The sequence below is a fragment of the Oreochromis niloticus genome, linkage group LG22 (genome assembly GCF_001858045.2).
Source record: "Oreochromis niloticus isolate F11D_XX linkage group LG22, O_niloticus_UMD_NMBU, whole genome shotgun sequence".
Taxonomy (NCBI): Eukaryota; Metazoa; Chordata; class Actinopteri; order Cichliformes; family Cichlidae; genus Oreochromis; species Oreochromis niloticus.
Genome location: NC_031985.2, coordinates 446132 through 466920, shown reverse-complemented (window position 1 = coordinate 466920; position 20789 = coordinate 446132). Strand labels below are relative to the sequence as shown.

At 38.4% G+C, this 20789-nt stretch overlaps 3 protein-coding genes and 1 long non-coding RNA gene across 4 annotated transcripts in view; all 4 read right to left on the bottom strand.

Annotated features, from left to right (window-relative positions):
• The window catches only part of LOC100702595 (class I histocompatibility antigen, F10 alpha chain), a 99416-nt gene extending 84109 nt beyond the window's left edge, over nucleotides 1-15307 (bottom strand). Inside the window, 4 exon segments of the mRNA XM_025902595.1 lie at nucleotides 12426-12590; nucleotides 12593-12658; nucleotides 12927-13193; nucleotides 15209-15307. Coding sequence (XP_025758380.1) covers nucleotides 12426-12590; nucleotides 12593-12658; nucleotides 12927-13193; nucleotides 15209-15260 — 550 coding nt within the window. The 5' untranslated portion in view covers nucleotides 15261-15307.
• Nucleotides 1-20789, bottom strand: part of LOC100697852 (H-2 class I histocompatibility antigen, Q9 alpha chain) — a 102388-nt gene that overhangs the window by 55474 nt on the left and 26125 nt on the right. The window lies entirely within an intron of this gene.
• The window catches only part of LOC106096465 (class I histocompatibility antigen, F10 alpha chain), a 95218-nt gene that overhangs the window by 67329 nt on the left and 7100 nt on the right, over nucleotides 1-20789 (bottom strand). The window lies entirely within an intron of this gene.
• On the bottom strand, nucleotides 18768-20501 carry LOC112843601 (uncharacterized). The gene is made up of 3 exons (XR_003216050.1): nucleotides 19962-20501; nucleotides 19094-19132; nucleotides 18768-18933 (listed from the first exon to the last, which is right to left on the bottom strand). It is a non-coding gene; the product is annotated as an uncharacterized LOC112843601 (long non-coding RNA).

Sequence of the window (20789 nt, the reverse complement as noted above, 5' to 3'; positions counted from 1 at the left end):
TATCAGGTTATACACATAGTTTATGCTGAAAAAGTGGAATAACCTAACACAAATTTTGACTTAAGCAGCCAAATGTGCGTAGTTAGTTTCAGCACATCAGTGCTGGGCTTTACTATTTGAATCCAGTTTCTTTTATTTTGTGGACATTAGCTGTGTTAATAACAAACTGAGATATCAAAAACTGGAACTGATTTTACAGTCAGTGAGAGAAGAATACTGTGAGAACATTTTCAATCACAATGCAGAAACTCCAGCAACACTTAAAGGGAAGAGGAACAACTTTATTGACTGACCAACGCGTTTCGGCTTGTGGCCTTCATCAGGGTCATAGTAACACATAGTAACAGTGTGCTTACGCTAAAAACAGGAAACAGGAAAAAATTCAAATTAACCAATCACACCTTCATGGATAGACCAGCTGACATATAACAGGTTAGTATTGGTTAACTGGTTAAGTCACGCCCAAGTAAATACTGGACTAGGTCATTAGTGATGAAGACGGGGGTGAGGAGACATAATTCCCACCTGTCTTAAAATACATGCATGAAATACATAAAAGAATATTAGAAAATATGATTACAAAAAAAACATTCAACATTTTCAATCCTCAGAAATTCATCTTCAGCTAAAACTGTTAAATGTGCCATTAATGAGGGATTAATGAAGTGCACGGTCGTTTGATTTGGTGTTACTGTCCTCACTGATGTGGAGACACACTGAAACATGCTGCTGTTTGCACTAGAGGTGGACCGGTCGACATTTGCATCAATATCAGTATTAGATCAATGCAAATGGATCCATGCTTTGTTTCTATCCTTATAGTGTAAATGTTAATTATATTTATTAATGTTATCATTGTTTTAAATGAAAAAATATGTGTCAAACGTGTACTATGAAAAATGTGAAGAAGCTCAGAAGGCAGACACATTTACATTCCAGCTGATTTTAATTAACTTTCAAGCTCACAGTGATTTCTCTCGTCAGGGTAAATTCATTCATATGCATTGACCAGTTAATGAGCATGGCTTTCCTCAACAGCTCGTCTTTGCTAATGACGTCAGTTACAGCTTACTAACACATTTAATTTACTGAAAAAGTGCGGCGGGACCTCTGGTTTTTTCTCGGGTTTACTGAAGAGGCTCTACTGCAGATGGGCAGCCCCCACTCTGAAGATCTGCCCCTGGTTTGATCCCAGATGGATTGGCTAACATGGAGGAATCAGAGCTTATGACCTGGACGTTTTGGAGATGTTTTAGCTTCATTTTTGGGGAGCTGTCAGATTGCTCATGTTTCTTACAGTCACTTGCTGAGATCAGCAGGCTACTCTCCGTGGTCCTTTCCTTATTCCTTTATAAGGATATGAAAAGTCAATTGTCAAAGCTGACATGTTTTTTACGTAAAAACAAAATCCCTGTATACCTGCATACATGTTAGAAAGTGGTTTCTAGAAAGTGACATTGTCCACTTAATTACACAATTAATTTCAAATTTTCTGGGATGGCTTATCTGAATTCAAGAATTCATCCAGGCTTAGTTCATTCATCTTGACATATTTTTGTTGGTTGGCTCTGGTTGTAGTCAACATGATCAGCTTTATCATTTACAATGATAAGCTATTCTGACAGCAGTAACAGCTCCTGTTGGCATAAAATAGCAAATGGGGACGTGTTATAGGTCAGTTTCTATTTCAAAAATCATTATCCACCATCAATTTTCTTCCACTTATCCAGTCAGAAGTCTGCTAGCTTGCCATTAGCTTTTTCATACCAAGTTTTGGTTCCAGAAACTGAGTCAGTGCATTTTCAATAACACCTATTACTTAACTTTATCTTAACATTACTGCCATAGCACTCGCTAGTTAAACTTCTCAAAAGCATTTGATAAAAGTAGAAAAGCTATTATCATAACTACTAAAATACTTTGAAAACTCCTAATTTAGTTCACTAGCCAGAAATAAACATATTATACCCAGTAAATGTTTCTTACAAATCTAACTGATTAACATCATTTTGACTTTGTATCCTGAGTCTTATGAGAAAGGAGACCCTGTTTTTGTTAGACTAGCCAGCAAAGCCGAGCGGTTCTTGGGTGCCTGATCTTGTCTAATATTAGGGAGGTCAGCTGCTTCTGTTACTCTGTGATGGACGTGCAGGTAGCCGAGATGTGTGGCCTCAGGTCTTCAGTATTCTTGGGGGCTGTGGATGGCCCAGTGGTCCTGGTTCCATCTCTGTTTGCCTCTGGCTCCTGGGGGGCATTATTGTGGCTTCCAGACTTTAATTTAATTAAGTACATTTGTTTTTTGGGGCCTTTTTCTGGTTCCGGCCCTTAAGGTACAGTTAAGACTGAAACAAAAGCCAGGGAGAGAGAGAGAGAGACACGTGGCAAGAGGCAACGGGTCGGACTCGACCTGCCGTTCTCAGCCATAAAACACAGGGTCGCCTGCTCATCCCACTGAGCTAAACTGGTGCCTTTTAAGTACCTTCATGACAAAGACACAGGTATTCTCTCTCACACACTCACCACAAGAAGGTTATTGATTTGTTTATCTGTGCATTTGCAGTGTTTTTTGTTCCAGGTGCTGTATCATTGTGCTTTTCTATTTGTACTCTACCCTTTTATTATATTTTCTCGATTTTTCCCTCTTTCCTTTTTTTCTCTCGTGCCTTAGACACACTATACCACATATAATGTAATAACTGAAGTAACACAAATAGAAATGAATAAATAAACAGATAAAAGAAACACATGAACAAGAGGAGCCAATAGAGTGTTTGTAGACCTGACCTTGGAAAAGCAAAATGGGTTTGGCACCGCCGTTCAGTTCATTATTCTGATTGCAATTGCTGCCAGGCAGGACAAGATTAAAAAACAAACAAACAAAAAAACACTCCACTGAAGGATCTGTGTCTGACCCTTCATATTTTGACATGAAGGCCTGCCAATTTGCCATTGGAGCTATAAGCAGATTTTCTTTTATTATATAAAATGTTTCCAGACAAATCTTTAAAGACCTTTTGCCAGATCTGTGACCTTTGGGATGTACATATCTTGTATTTTACAAGATATTTTATAATATTCATTCCCATATAATATCCATATAACGTTCTGTGACGGATCTGATCTCCCCATATTCTCTCCATAAAGATTATTGATACATGACAGATTCATAAATTTGTATACTGCTAGACGGAGACAGGCCCTTTTTGTCCTGTGATAAAATCCCACATTTTTTAAATTCCTTGTCATGTGCTGTGTGCAGGAAGCCAGGAAAAGGATCCAATATTCAGACTCCAGGACACAAAACGTAAACTTAAAAAACAGCTTTATTGCTGAACAAGGAAAAAACTAACTAAACTAAAGACACAAATAAATTAGGCAGGTTGATGGACCGAACATACAGTGTAGGATGATGGTACAACACAGCAGTGACAGACAGAAACACGGGGCTTAAATACACTGAGGGATAACGAGGGAACTGCACACAGGAGAGAGTCACAGTTGGATCTAATTAACATTACGAGATGGGGGGAGCAAATCTGAATACACTGACATAACACAGAGACTTTCAAAGTAAAACAGGAAACGTAACACAGTGACAGAAACCAGAAGACTAAGAACTCTAACATTGAACTCAAAAGACTAGGAATGACAAATAATGACAAAATCAAAGTTCAATCATAATGCAAACAAACAAAAACAAACAAATAATCATTGGTAACGTAACACGATTGTGAGCACAAAAAGATAGAGGGTGGGAATAATAATAATATATTTTTAATACTATCAGTGTTTTCATTTTTATTAAATGGTTTATCAACTCCGTGACCTTTACACAACAGCACTACAACCTCACCGCTTTCTGAGCTGATCCAATCAAACTTCATGACAGCCAGTTACTGTGAGACAAATGGTGGAGAGGCAGGGCTTCAGGGCTGGACTAGGCCAAAAGAAATAGGCCTAGCACGTTTGGTCCACCATAATAGCTAACACATTTTTTAAAGTTAATTTTCAGCTGCACCTTTCGCCATTTCGTCCGCACTAAACCGTTTCTACAAGCTGCGTGAGCTCACAGCGAAGGTAGAAGAGGAGCAGGGCGCATGAAGAGATTTGATTGGGCAATCCAGTGTCCAGAGGCCGGCCCATCGGGAAAACGCTCGATAACACCCAGTACAGCTCTGGCAGCCATTATAAAAGCTAAGTGACGTAGGGTGGTGTAATGTGTCTGCATTGCTTAAATTTGCTTAAACTGCACAGTGTAGGCGATGTTGTTGTGCTCTGTAATACAGTAAAGATATGTTAGTGAGCTCAGTTTAGCTAGTTCTACTTCCATGCATTTATAAACGGAACATGAAGGCTTTGATTTTCCTGCTGGGTGTATAACCAAATGCCCCTCCCCCACCCACACGCTTACACACGTAGGAAGTTCTAGATCAGCGATCAAGCAAGCAAGGGCAGCTCTGTGGCAGCAACACTTATAAGGCTTGTTTTTAGTTTTGTTTTTGTTTTTTACTGTACTCCAAGTGTCCTTAAGTCACATCACAAGAGTTGTGGGTGTATAGCCAAAAGCAAGTTTATTTAATTAAACAGGTACCAGATTCACAGACACTTTTTGGAGGCAAACTGTTATGTTTGTGTTATATTTAGCTTCTGTTCCAGTGATTTTTTTTTTAATGATAAAGAATTTTAAAATCGCTACAGAGCTCCTGTGGAGTTCTGTAGAGATGTGCGATACCACTGATTTGCTTTCCGATCAGATACCAAGTAAAATTCAGGGTGGTAACGACGATACTGATCCGATACCGATACTCTGTACAAAAACGTAATTTTTCATTGTATTTCATAATGCAATATATAATTGTATTATGTAACTGTAATAATAATATAATAATATAGCTTCATAATGATTACAGGACATCAGACTACTTGTTCTTATTGCTTAATAATGCAGAATTATCATATAGAAATAAAAAAAACCTGAAGTTGTGTGCTATTTGAACATGTTGCCTGCCTGCAGCACTAAAGGACTCTGCGAGAGTCTCGCCCTAGCAGCACCTGTCCCTCTTCTCCTCTTCAGTTCGCCTTAACATAAGCTCATCATATTCTGTGATATGATTTACACTGTAAATCATATCACAGAATATGTAAAATACGTCCACACATCTATGCTCAGCCATTGTTGTGAGTGTGCACGCCAAGGGGCTGCGACACATTTATACAGCTGTATTTCGCACATGACTATGAAAGGCATAAGAGGAAGTAGTTCCTTCCAATTTAGACGATCCAAATGATATAGTTTCTTTCCACTGTGTTCCTGTTAATAATAAACTTCAAATATACCCCAAAGTACTAAAATATCGCTATTTTAATATGAGAATCGATTCTAGAACATAATTTACTGGTATCGGAAGAATCGATATTTCAATATCGATCCGCACACCACTAGAGATCTGTACCCTGAAGTCAGTCGCAGGATCAGCTGAAGTTGCTTTTGTTTTGGAGGGTGCAGAGGTCTGAGTCTGGGTGACTGACTCTCAGCACTGAACATCCAGATAAGCAGGTACACATTTAAAGCAGTACAGAAAGGTTTTGTTGGACTTGGTGAAATATGCTCACATTAGATTTAGGTGCTGAGAACCTGCATCTAATGTGCTTTAGTAACAGACTTACTGTTTGACTGAAACTCATCAAACTATCACAGAGTCAGCCTGTGGTGGACTGCTGACCTGTCCACATACATGCAGCCTTACACTGTATTTATCGCTGTGTTGGTGTTATTAATCATAATGAATTGATATAATAATCAGTCTTGTTCCATGACCATCATTGAAAATGACCAGCCAGCTTGTTGTGACGTCACAGCTTTGCAAAAGACAGCAGTGGGTGAAATTTTCTGGCAGAAACTCTTTCAAACAGAAGTGCTCACACTAGGTTAGTTGATTAAACTTTAGAGTTAACATAGACACTTTCACATGAAAACCATCCAAAAAGCATTCTTATGGTTTAACATAGAGCCTAAAGACAAATTTCGTCTCCACTCTGTGAACCTTCAGTACTACCTGACTCATCTAATACTAAACACACTCACGCTGAGTAAATCAGCAGCAGTTTTCATTTTTTCAGGTCAGGTTTAGTTTAAGCATTTAGCATTTCTTGCAGAGCATGATGCTACACAAATGTAGTATTTAGTAATTAAAATTTAGTATGAAATGTGGATTATGCAACACAATGAACAGGCCCACTTAAGTTTTTATAAACCTTTAGCTGTACCTGCCACCATCATTCCACATATTTGCTGTTTAACTGGTTTGTACTGTTTTTAGTGCCATCATCCTATGAAATCGTCTCTGTCCTTAAAGTTTTAACGAACTGTTTCTTTGTGTTTTGCTCATTTAAAATAGCTTTTTATTGTGTATTTAATTTTTTGGGTGGCAGCACTGTATTATTATTTTGCAGCAGAGAAAAATAATGAGTGCAGCAAAAAACTGCAAATAATTGAACTAACTTCATTTGTAACAGCGGGGCTAACTAGACCCCAAAGAGAAACATTAAACTGACGCAACGTCTATAATTAGGTGTACTAAGTCACTATGTCATCTTGGAGAAAAGTTGGGCCAACTTTAACCCAAGTATAGTAAACAAGTTGAACTAACTTAAAAGTTTGAATTAAAGAGTTGTGTCAACTAAACGGCAACACAAATTTGTTTTTACAATGAGCTACCATATTTTAAAAATGTTTTTACACAGTGTGTCACTCCTACTGAATACCTCACCACTGTCCCACTGTCGTCATTGATTTTGTTGTTGTTGTCTCTGTTAAAAATATAAAAACACTGTTTAGCAGCTCTTTATTGAGCCAGTGGAACACAAATATGTAAATGTTGTAAGAATAGTATCAGCCAACTATATTAAAAACAGTAGAAAAAGTGAATGTAGTGTAGCAGTTAAGCAAAGTTATACAGTAGTCTTCAAGTCATGGGCACAGAGTGGGTGATGGTGACTGCTCTTGGATTAAAAAAGAATTAAGTATATTAAATTTAAAAAAAAATATATTTTTAATCTACACTGCTCAAAAACATAAAGGGAACACTTAAACAACACAATGTACCTCCAAGTCAATCACACTTCTGTGAAATCAAACTGTCCACTTAGAAAGCAACACTGATTGACAATCAGTTTCACATGTTGTTGCAAATGGAATAGACAACAGGTGGAAATAAAGGAGTGATTCTGCAGGTGGTGACCACAGACCACTTCTCAGTACCTTTGCTTTCTGTCTGATGTTTTGGTTACTTTTGAATGCTGGCTGTGGTTTCACTCCAGTTGTAGCATGAGACGGAGTCTACAACCCACACAAGTGGCTCAGGTAGTGCAGCTCATCCAGGATGGCACATCAATGTGAGCCGTGGCAAGAAGGTTTGCTGTGTCGGTCAGTGTAGTGTCCAGAGGATGGAGGCAATACTAGGAGACCAGCCAGTACATCAGGAGACGTGGAGGAGGCCGTAGGAGGGCAACAACCCAGCAGCAGGACCGCTACCTTCGCCTTTTTGCAAGGAGGAACAGGAGGAGCACTGCCAGAGCCCTGCAAGATGACCTTCACAAATGTGCATGTGTCTGCTCAAATGGTCAGAAACAGACTCCATGAGGGTGGTGTGGGGGCCCAATGTCCACAGGTGGGGGTTGTGTTTACAGCCCAACACCGTGCAGGATGTTTGGCATTTGCCAGAGAACTCCAAAATTGGTAACTGCGCCACTGGCGCCCTGTGCTCTTCATAGATTACAGCAGGTTCACAATGAGCACATTCTTTCCATCACATCAGCCATCTCTCTCTCCCTTTGTCATAAAAAGAAATCCTGGAGACTAGCATTTACAAAATGGACAATTGGACAATTTTTGAGTGGTTTTCTATGGTACATTAATGTGTTATTATATCATATTGAAGTTTCATTATCTTCTGCTCTTCACTGGTCTCCTGTCAAAACAAGAGAAGAGAAATACTGAGCCAGTTTAATATCATGCAGTCTCTCAGCTTTTACTTTATTTTTTGCATCTGGATCATTTTTCTGTAGTTGCACAAAGTCACACAGTCAAAAGGTTTTTCAATCTTCTGAATCTCAAACATCAGATAACTACAGGCCAGACTTATCAACAGTCAGTGCCATATAATAAGTCACATAATGTTTATTGTGAGCTTCAGTAGATTTGTTGTCTTTGTTGACCTGCTGTAGTCTACTGACCTGTTCTGAGCTCTACCCAGTAGAAAAGTGGAAACATCACCTGCTTGAGTTAAAAATGATGACTCCTGTAATGTCCTCTCACTTAGACATGCATATGATCACTTGTTTGGGCAGTTGTTTTGAAGAATTATCTAAAATAATGTTCATTTCAGTGGTTAATAGGACATAAAAACTTCATGTACAAAATATCCAGGCAAATATTTTAAAGGTTTGATGGCTTTACCCACAAACAAGTTTTAAAAGCGTTTCTGTATAAGTTAATCATATACCACTACCTCTGCTGTTGAAATATTCTTATGTAGTTTTGCACAGGTGCAACATTTACATTTAAAAATTGTTTTTTGTTGTTGTTTTATTCTTATCTGACGTTTCATAATATGCAACTAAAACTGGAAACATTTTAATAATAAAGTTGTGATGGCTTTCTCTGATCACTAAATGATGACTTCAATATTTGATTTCAACCAAACATGGTAGAGATTAATGAATGATGTAATCCAGGCCTCATAAAACTAATTCTCAGGTCTTTTTCCCCCCATGTAAATATTAAAATGACCTCACACGCAGGATCAGTTTAACATTTTCATTGTTATTCACAGGATGAGAGAGTTTATTATCTGTGGTTTATCTCAGAGAAAAGATGAGGACCTTTCAAAGAGCTGTTAGTTGGTAAACAAAATACTTTTTGTTACTCTTGTATATGAAATGGGATGACTTTAAAATTCTGACACTGATTTTAACTTACTTATACCAGGACGGTGGGGATGTTATCAATGAAATGATGAAGACTGTAACCAGTAAACCTCATCTACCTAAAAGAAAAATATTTTGACAAGTTTCCCAAAAATATTCCTGGAAATTATTTGGAAATGACTGAAAAAAAAAAAAAAGTCTAGAGTTGCTGAGGATTGGCTCATGGTGTCATCATGTGGGATGGAAACATAAGTCCTGTCTCATGTGTCCACTCATCAACAGAAACCTTGTTCCCGTTTGTTCCCTATTTCTCCTCTAATTTCATTTCTGACAGAAAATCATGAAGACAAACCAGGTCAGGTTGTTACCTGTAGTTGCGCCCTGCCTCTCCTCTACCTTCCCTGTGAGGTAGTTTCAAAAAATATGAAACTATGACATAATAATTCATTTAAAAAGCATTTTATTTATGAAACTTTAAGATAAACAGATGAAAGCAACAGAACATTTATATTCCACAGCTGCACAGCTCTGGAATATTTACAGATTATTATGAGAATATTTACACTCAATCATGGAGGTCTGAACTTCTCTACAATGACATGTCAGGCGGCTGTTATACATCAGCATCCTGTGTGAGCAAATCAGTTTTCTTTAATTTCTTAAAAGCACTTGTGTGTGCGTGTGTGTGTGTGTGTGTGTGTGTGTGTGTGTGTGTGTGTGTGTGTGTGTGTGTGCTCAGCTTTGCCTGAGAGCTCCTGCAGTGATCTCTCTCACTAAAACTGATGGTTTTCAGTGCAAACACTTTATGTAAACTGAATCTGACTTGCATTGTAAATTAAAACCAAATAACGTCTGTATTATTTTCAGTTTCTCCATTTTGGATGCAGCAGGAAGCTTCCTGATCATAAGTTCCTGCAGGTTCTCACTGTAACTCTGTAGGTTTCCATCCACAGTATAAAAAGATGCATGTCAGGTTAAATGCATCCATCCATTCGTTTCCACTGATCGTTTTCAGGGTCGTCGGGGGCGCAGGAGCCTATCCCAGCTGTCTTAAGGCGAGAGGCAGAGTACACCCTGGACAGGTCGCCAGTCTGTTGCAGGGCTAACACAGAGACAACCAATCGCACTCACATTCAGGCCTATGGGCAATTTAGTGTTTCCAATTAACCTATCCCTAGTAACTGGATGTCTTTGGACTGTGGGAGGAAGCCAGAGAACCCACACAAACACGGGGAGAACAAGCAAGCTCCACACAGAAAGACCCTTTTGTAGGTTAAGTTAAATGTTTATTCTAAAATAATTTAATTACCAGAAATTAATTAATCATTTTAATTCTAAGTTTTCCCTGCACGTGTGAGTTTGTGTGGCTGTCTCTCTCTTTCTCAGGTAGACTGGCATCTCGTCCTGGATGTACCTTTGAGTCATGACAGCTGGGAGAGGATGACTTCATGCAAAGCTGAGATGGTTGAGCGATAAATTTCTTTCTAAAGCTGCACTGAGTCACACACAGAGAAATCTTTCAAACATCTTCAGTCTCAAACATTTTAAATAAAAACCAAATACTTACTGTCAGTACAGCTCTGAAAACAGAGAGCAATAGTTATTTATTCAGAACATATGAAAGCAAAAATAATCTCATACAAATATTTACACTTTATGAACTTTATCACATGGGAAGCAACAGACATGAAACATATCAAATTATAAGAGCATTAAATTCAAAATGTGTTTCATATTTCTCACTTTAATACTTTCTCATCCAGATGAAGATCCCAGAGAAGCAGAGTGTCAGCAGGAGCAGTATTCCCATAATCCAGATAACAACACCAGCAGGGAAGACTGAAGAACCTGAAACCAACACATTTCCATTCTGTAGTTCATCTCACTGTTAGACCAACGTTCATTAACACCACAACAGTCCTTTATCTAAAGAACACCACAGGAACTAAACACAGACTTTTATTTGTAGATTATAGTGAATAATCAAACTTAGGTTTTATATTACAGTTCAATGTTTGAGGCAGTCATAAACAATAAATGAATGAACACAGTATCAGAGTTTCGATCCTTCCATGATATAAACAGACCACACAAAACCAGAACAAAATATCAGCGTCACTAAAACCACATCAACATTAAAGTTTGTTGTTTTTATTATTTTAAAAAAATCCCTCCCAGTGATGATGATGAAAGACGAAGATTTTGTTTAATCTGAGCGGTGTGTGATCTTCGGGTCTGCTGCTGTGTTTATTTCTTCTTTATGTGCTCTTGTGTGATTGCTGAGGGCTCCCTTTGCTCTGTTTATTGTCTGATCTTTATTTTCATCTGTGCTGTGTTAGTGGATCCTTCAGACTTGTTTGTGTTTTAGTTCTTGTTAGTGTTGTAGTCACAGAGTGTTATTGGTCCTTTAAGGGTCCCTGTTTCTGCCCCTGTGTTAAGTTCGCTCAGTGTTTCATCCATTTCCTGTTAGCTTGCTTGTCATTTGTTCTTTACATCTTGGGTTTAGTTTTACGTCATTCTCTGATTACCTCGTGTGCATACAAACAGTCTCCTCTCCCTTCAGTCTTTGTTTTAGTGTCTGTTTGTCTTCCCTCGTGTGATTTCTCTGAGTGTATTTTGGATTTAGCAGTTTGTTGCCTTTTTTAGATACTTGTTGAAAGTTTTAGATCATCAGTTTAACGACCCCTTTAGACTAAAGCCCAGATTATTACTGTTGCTGCCTAATCTGTGTCAAACACCTGGTTTGTTCTAAGCATGTGTGAAAAGGGCTTTTTCCTGTTTCCTTCTTTCACATGGAGCCAAATGGAAAACCCAAATAAGACACAATAAAGGTTTATTTTTAAGGTTTCTTCTCTTATGTGTCTAATCTTACCCTCATTAGTCCTGATCACTGCTTTGTCTAGTTTGGTGACGATGTCCTCATTCACACCTGAGAGCTAAAGCACACAGTTGTACCTCCTCCAGTCCTTGTGTATGAAAAATCCAGATCAGCACTCATCTGGAAGGTCCCATCATGGTTGGAGAGGATGTCTCCTTTAATCACACCCTCATGAAGCTCCTCTCCATCTTTCCTCCAGATCATCTCAGCTCCTTTGGGATAGAAACCTGTAGTGTGGCAGCTGATGGCAGAGGAGGAAGTCTTCTGGAGGAGAGACACTGAGGGAAGAACTGAGGAATAAAAATAAATAAATAAAAAATCACAGTTCATAACAGCATGCTAAGTTTACCATTTCCATTTGATGTATTTTGAATGTCTTAGACACACAAATATAAATGCCGTTTAAAGAATGGGGCAATAGTACACAAGTGAAGTGAGTGCTGTAAACAGCTGCGGTGATGGTTTGGAAAAGTAAAATAAACAGAAACTGTGACAGGAAAAAGATAAATGTGATAAAGTGGTAATAAATGTATGAGAAGATCAGGATGTGGCCTGTTAATTATGGAGTCACATGAAATTAAAGTTGTGTATTACAATAAATCAGGTCATGTGATTTTACCTGTCCTCATCAGAGAGCTCCTCCCATAGTTCACGTACTTCTTCAGCCACTCAGGACAAAGCTGGGTGTGATAGTTCCTCAGATCACCTGAAAGAGATCTGTCACTGTCCCACTCGAGTTTGGTGATTACAGCCTGCGTTACTGGAGCGATCCATGTCTCTGATGATATTCGTAAGCTTCAGCCGTTTCATCGTCCCATTCACAGACGTACATCAGCTGGTTAATGTGAACACCTGAGGTCCAAGAGGGGCAGGAAATAGTTGATATTTTCCCACAGATGTGATATTTCAGTTTGGTTGAAGATCTTCATCAAAAACTACATAAATACACATAATCAACTTTTTAGATTTGGCTGGTCAGCAACCATGAAGGGCGCTAACAAGCTAGCTTATGTTTGTAACAATAAACATCTTTAAATCCTGGAGAGACTTTATTCAGTGTCAGCAGCTGGGTTAATAAAAAGCTTCATTTTAAGAGTAAAAAAGTGAAACAGAATCAAACCTCCAGTTTGGTTGAATCGCTGCTTCAAAATGTCGATGTTGCCTTTAAAGACCTGCTGGGTGTTCATGAGCCTGTTAGTCTGGCGGGACAAATACTCTGGATCATCTTCTGCAGCTTTCTCCATCCACTGCTGCTTAAACTCTGCTTTCTGTGTGTTGCTGTCATAGTGAATCATCTGAACATCATCAACCAAACCAACAGCTACAAACTCTGGAAAGTTTGAGACTCCAGAGGAAGAAGAGTAGAAATATCTCAGAGAGTGAGTCGCTGTAAGAAAAAATGACTGTTTCAGCTTTTAAACTCAACAGAAACAGCGCATCTTTCATCTAATCATCCTATTATGATGATGAGTCTGGGTGCAGTTTCCCCCTCCAGGGGCAAGGGTACCTAGACTCGGGGCTTAGAGTACGCTTGGGGAGTGTGATTGTGTGTACAGCGTCTCTTTATGTCTGTCTCCACGTTGGGTGAGTGTTGAGTAATTGTATATGAGAGCATGAGGGTGGGAATAGATGTTTGTATCTGTGTGTGCCTGTATGTCTGTGTCTATATGTCAGGTTGGGTATCAGACGCCACCTCTCTGGGGACATCTCAGGCCCTCCAAGGTTTGGAGGCCTATCTCCCCCACCACTTCCCCTGCCGGTGGCGGACGCCCTCAGACATCGGTGCGTTGGTGGTTCTTTGTGTCCGGGGGTGGGCGCCCAGGTACCCACCGGCTCACTCCTTGGCGGCTGCTTATCGGGGCCTGGAGCCTGGGGCTCGCTCGGGCGACTTCGGGGATGGGGTGCCCTCGGCCTCTCGGCCTGGGGCTCGGCCACTCAGGCACAGCTGGCTGCCGGCGGAGCTCACGGGCACGTCACTGCAACCCCCCTGGCTTCTGCTCCGCGGCTGCTGAGTGACCCCTCATCTGGGACTCTCCTCAGCTCTTTCTGGATAGTGGCGCGGCTGCCCCTCTGTTGGTCTTCCTTGGTCTCTTGTGTTCTGGGGGCCTCTGGATGTCTGGAGTCTTGATCTCCTCCATAAATGCTTCATGCCCTGGAGGTCGGGGCAGTGGCCCCCCACACCCTCTAGCAGATCATTACATGAAGGAACCTTTTAAAAACAAGCGCGTTCATGCTCACAGGTGTACACACGGGTGATCACACACACAAACTACACCCTTTTTGGCTCCTACCGCAAAGCACACTGTGCGCTGTCGATCTCACGTGCTGCACAATAATGTTTAATATTTAGTATTTACTGTCATATTCCCATATATCATTGTGATGTTGTTTATTACTCTCGTTTTCTTCTGCTTGCTTTCTTTTTTCTTTCTCAACAGGTGATCCAGGTGATCGATATATGTATTTTTTGTCTGCTTATTCTGTTGGTTTTTGTTTTTTGCCCTTTTTCCCCGTCCCTCTTCTCAGGTTTTTTTTTCTTTCCCTCTTTCTTTCTCCCCTTTCTTTCCACCAGTCAAGTCTGTCCCGTATTCAGCAAGTGAAAATAAAATAAACAATAAAAGGTGAATCAAATGGACCATTACGGCAAGGCTGGGATGGTCCATTTGGTAAAGTAAATCCGTTGGGCATCTTTCTTCGCCTTTAGACAATAATTCTGATGGCAAAAGAACCAAACGGGACAGGTTTAAAAAAAAAAAAAAAAAAAAAAAAATCATCCTATTATCATTCTAACAATGCTGAATTAAGGGCAGTTTTTATAAATTATATATTATATCAGGGTGATTAAAATGTAAACAAAACAAAAATCTAAGGCTACGCCACAGTCCAACACAAAGGGTTTTCTTAACTATTTTTTTTAGACTGATACTGATGTGATTATTAATCAAATTATCACTAACTCATTACTGGCTCCTTGTAAATGTTGCCAAATTAAAAAATATCAGATTGTATTTTTGTTAAAATTTATTTTAAATTATTTTAAAAGTCTAAATTGATGTGATTAATAAAAGATGATGAGTAATGGATCATGTTACACTGTTAGTAATGTTGTTGACACACCCTGAACTGTGCAGGAATCAGGAATTCCTTTGGTCTCAGTGAAACATTGATGTGATTAAAACAGCCAAACCTATTTTAGTGTTTAGGACTGGAAAGTGATGCTAATCATGCCTCCTGAAGCATTTTCCCATAACTATGAGAGATATTTATAGCTTGGGAATGAGAAAAAATGCTTATTAATGGCCTTTTTAAAAATAATCTTAAATATGTCCTTCTTAGCAAAAAACCAAACCAAAAAACCCCAAAACAAACCTTTACTGTAAGTGATACAAATGTCTAACTCACATCCCACCGTGTCGTGTATTTCCAGGAGAAACAGAAAAATAAACAGTTTCATGGTGACCTCTCGATAATCTAACAGCTAATATCTTATTATCTATGTGGGTCTGGATGGAGACCCAAAGCTGAGGTCAAAGCAGCATCATCAAGCCAATGAAAACCATCCTCAGTGCCAACATCACTAATATCTGGGTTAAAACGACCCACTGATGTTATCAGCAGAACTGTAAGTAAAGTCTGCCAAATGTGATGAAATAAGGAGGCTGGGAGAGAGGCCGGGTGTTTCAACCTTTGTTTTTATACAGGAGTATGTTTAGTTTATGAGTCATGCTGCTCAGGTCTTTTGTAGGTTAAAGTTTCTATTGTTTCTATTGTCTCTGTGTTGTTAAGCTACATTTAGACTGAAAACATTGCCAAATAAAATGTCACCAGAGGACAAACACAGTGTTTTATTGACGCTACAAAGACTAAAACTGTGGTGAAGTGCTTCCTCAGTGCTTCAAAAGGAAAACAGGTTATACATATACACTGACCGGACACTTTATTAGGTACACCTGTTGAACAGCTCATTAACACAAATTTCTAATCAGCCAATCACATGGTAGCAATCCGATGCTTTCAGGCATGTAGATATGGTCGAGACGCCCTGCTGAAGTTCAAACATGGCAAGCTTCCATCCAACCATCTTCTCCCACTTATTCACCTGGTTCAGGTCCCGGGGGCAGAAGCCTGAGCAGGGAAGCCCAGATTTATCTCATCCCGGCACAATTACCTCAAAAAACTGTAAATTCATTCTGTGGTGGTTAAAGTATCCAGATAAAATTTCATTAGCAAAATCTCATAAAAGGAACTGTTTCTTTTTTCCATTTGCAGAGCCGTTTTCTCTTTCACAACACAGCTTAGTTGCTCTGCAATAAATGGCACTTGAGGAAACAGGAGACCTTATTTTTCTTTTGAGTTTGTAAAGTTTATGAAGACTAACATAATCACAGTAGTAAGTTAATGCCACTGTTATTTTACACAAAGAGCAAAATAAGAGGAAAAGTTGGTCCAACAAGCCTCCAAATCAGGCCAAGAAAATCAAAATTGCAGGAGCAAGACTAATATAAAGGCAATATGCTGCTTGCAAATGACATCAACCATTTTCACATTTCCAAACCTTAATTCAGTTTGACACACATTAAAATATTACCTTCAAAGGCAACCTAATTAGTTGGATGATGTGTCTCTAAAAATAAATCAGAGTGAATAATCAGAGATTTTAATCTAATCCACCGGTTTCAGGGCGGAGCCTTTAGTTATAAAACTCAATGCAAAGGCTCAGTCATTAAAGAAGTTAAAGAACTATTTGTGGCAAAACAGATAAGATGAGAAACATTATTTCAGTCTCTTAACCACACAGAGGCAGTCCACCAAACCATCAAGAATTTTAAGTGGCATTGTTGAGTACAGAGCCTAGAAAATCACGCTGCCACTCCACAGACGTGGAGAGCAGATTTGTACCCGGTCACATCGTTGTAGTGGCAGAAATGCTGTTCAGCCATGTTTAGAGTGAATCCTGTAAAATGCTGCTATTCACACCAATATGCTCTGTTTACAATGTTCACTGGCAGGTTTTACATGAGCTACTGGAAAACAAAGTCTCCATGAAATACATAAAAACTACTCTGTGACAAATAACTTTTCTTTTTCTTCACTGTCTGCTCCCTCGTTCTTCCTGTTCTTGTATGATATCTCTGTCCCCTCTCTTTCCATCGTCCGCACTCAACTAGGAACCAGAGAATAAAAAATATAATCTTAGAATAATTCTTGTAAGATTATTATAAGAGCAGGTTTGGGATCCATAATTGATAACAGTATAACTAACAGCTTCGTTATGCGAAATCTTTATCAGTGAATGTGGGTAAAACAGAAGCTACAACTTTATGTTTGGTGAATTTGACCACATGTCCACTCTGTTTCTTTTCTCTCTCCTCCTCTCTCAAATGTTATATATTACAGTGAATAAAGGACATAAACAAATCTACATCAGCTTACAGCAAAATTCACAATGAATACAGACTGATGTTGGACACTAAAAGGTAACATGATTTTGACTTACTGTCCCTTGGATCGAGAGCTGTAAACAAACACTGAAGCCCAATTTGACCAGAATTGGAACAGAAATCTTTAATAAACGTCCATCATCTCCTTGGCTGGCAACTCGAGATATTCCAGTGAATTAATCTACATTAGCAAATGTTTTTGATGCATTTAGGAAACAAATAAAACAAATAAAACACTTTATAAGTCACATTAATGTCCCTGCATTATCACAGCAGTTTGAACTTTTGCTGTATTTCAGTTAAAGTGTGTTTTAAATCTGCATCACTGATTTGTGTCATAAATTAAATTACCTCTGCATCTTCTTTCTGCCAGAAGTCTTAATGAGGTTATTAATGACAAACAGCCTCTGTGTGAGAGACTGTTACATCATGACAGCAACAACACTGGACATAAAACCTGTTTTCATTTTATTCTGTACTATCGAGAACTATAGAGAAGTTAGGAAAATGTAACATTTGAAGACAATAATACTAAAATACACTATTATCACTGCTATTAATTATTTTTAGGGGCTTTGATGAAGAGTCTAAAGTGGTTCATGTTGTTCATGACACTTCATGTTGGAAAATATAAATGCAGCACCTTTAACATGAAAGTAGTGATGCATCCATCTTTACATACTGAGTAATTCAATATTTTTGGTGTCAGGTTTGGAACATGACTCACTTTTCACAAAGTTTCTGTGCACTCATGTTATTGTACACTCCTCTCCACACTCTGAATACTCGACATTATGCACGACCACAATGTTAAACTTTTATTCAGATGTACAAGTATAGAAACAGTGCAGTAGTCTAACAAAACAAAGACTCATTTCCCTGATTCCATAAATCAAAACACAGCTGACCAGAAACATTTAACATAAAATAATGTTGTTTTGCAATACTTATTTATAGGTTTCATCAAAGTGTTAACTAATTATTTATCACAGCTTTAATAAATCTTAAACTCTGTGTTTCAAGACACTTCGTGTTGATACTTAGTGATTGTAAAGTGAGTGTAAATGAACTGATCTGCAGTTAATTCAAAGCAGAGCAAAGCAACTGAGAGAACTATTAGTTCAACTTATTGATCTTGAATCATGATGCCTCCAAAGGTGCAGTGGTTAGCATACTGACCTAGTAAGTAAAAGGTTGCTGGTTGGATTCCAGCTCAAAACGCAAATCCCCTTTGAGGTTGTGTCAGGAAAGGCATCCAGAGTTAAACCAAACATGCTTACTTATTATTGTATAAAGTTATATTTTTACAGTATAAAGTTATATTTTTAAAAAATCAATTATTGCTCTTTTTATGTATTTTTATGTGTTTATGTCTGTGAAGGTTCTCAGTCATCCAGGTCATCGTAGTCTAAGGAGCTTGGAAAGAAAAGCATCTGGACTTGTTTAAGTTGCTTGAAGACGTTTCACCCCTCATCCGAGAAACTTCTTCAGTTCTAGGGTCAAATGGTGGAGAGTCCCAGATTTAAACCCTGTGTGAGTAACCCTCTGAGAGGGACAATGGACCCCCTAATGATCCTCTACCTAATCACATGAGCCAAGGTGTGAAAATGGGTGTAGGTCACAATCAGCCAAGGTTTCAGGTGAGCGCTCATGAAATGAAGTTAGTCCACGTGTTAAAACTGTCTCCTGTTCAGACAAAAATTCAGCTTTCACAAACGAGGAGTGAACGAAAAATTCCAAATGCATCAGCAAATGTAATCAGTGGGAAAAAATAAGGATTTCTTTAAAAGCATTCAGTACAACACAAAGGTGACTGTGATGTGATGTGTTCAGTGACATCAGTTACCTTTGTGCCAGATCACACTCTCTTTGTCAGTCAATTAATCTAAAGTAAAAAATCAACAACATTCAGGTCAAAGACTAAAGTGCTGTATGCTGCTAAAGTATTTATACCTACATTTCTATATCTATATTCCATACTGGTACTCAGGTTGTTGCACTCTATTTATTTGTATTGCTTATTACTTGTTATTCTGTTTTTCTTTCTTATTCTGTTTCTTTTCGCTCCAGGACCGTGGGCACGTAATTTTGTTCCACCTCATGTAAACATGTGATGCGAATGACAATAAAGAATCCTTGAATCCTAAAATACAAAACTCAACAAGATGCAAGAGGTGTCAGACAAACACTGGGCCATGACCATCTCTGCACAAACCCTCGCCTGTAATGCCACTAGTTATACAATTTAACTAGTTACTTATTCCCCAGTAACAATCTGTTATATGGCCTCGGTTGTCTTCATATATGAGGTTTTAGTGGAAGCCACTGTTTCTTACCCTGATAAGAAACAGCAACTGGAGAGATGTGCACTGTCATAAAAATGTCTAGTTTGTCATATCTAGATCTTTGCCAGTGGTTGCATGTTCAGCTTATATGTTGCTCCCACTGAGGATGTTGTTTCCTTTAGATGAGAGCATTTTGAAAACAGTAATGCAAAAACAATCGACTGTATGAGAAGAAACGTGAAATATGAAGGCGATGGCAGGTTTATATGTCAAATCTGCAGCTGGTGAGTCAGACCAGCTGAACATTGCAGAATTTTTTAAAAATAATTTAAAGTGCATCAGAGTATAAAAATCCATGAGATTAATGAGTAAAAACATGCAGCACCACACAGAGATTAAGGCTGTGTGTCACACAGAGCCTGCACTTACTTGTCATCAGCTGAGTTTTGCTGGTTATGTCTGAAGAACCATGAGAAGAAAATTTTGCATCTGAGGAGGAAAAATACAAAATGATTAACAATGTTCAACTATAAGAAACAAATCATACAATCTGCCGATGTTGATGATAGTGTTAAATACAAACAGCTTGAACACAAACACAGGGAGAGAATCAAAGTTTTCTAAGTTGCAGGAGGATTCATTCTGTTTTTGTCACTTTCATAGTTTAACTTGGAAAAAATATGTTAGCACAGTTTCATTGTGTAGGTCAGAACTATCTTAGAAAATCTGCTGACAGGTTTAAATCATTATTATTAAAATGTAATTTATGTGAGCACAACAGAAATTTCAATTAGTGCACATGGAGGAGCTGCTCAGGTAAAAAGTTGACTGTGCAACATCCAGGCCATGGAAGAAGAAGAGGAGTGACGATGTGTGGTGGTGAAAAATGACAGAGGACAGAATAAATGAAGATCCTGAGGAGTTCTGGGGATGGCTGCAGCACATCATTTGAATATCCAACATTCTACTTTAATATTTACAAAATGTAAATCGTGATGTTGGGCACTTCTGTCGAGGCTAAAAACAAGCAAATGAAAAAACAAAGAAGAAGAACAGTAAACAACTGATTTATTAATTTTAAATATTGTTTTGTAAAAAAATACACTGAAATTTCTGTTCAATGATTGACAAGAAATGTTGAATTTGTTTTAAAAATAAAGCTCAAGACAAAACTGACATTTTTGTTCTTAACGTCTTTAACTTCTTTGACTTATACTAATACTTTATTATACTAATATTATAAAAAAAATAAACATT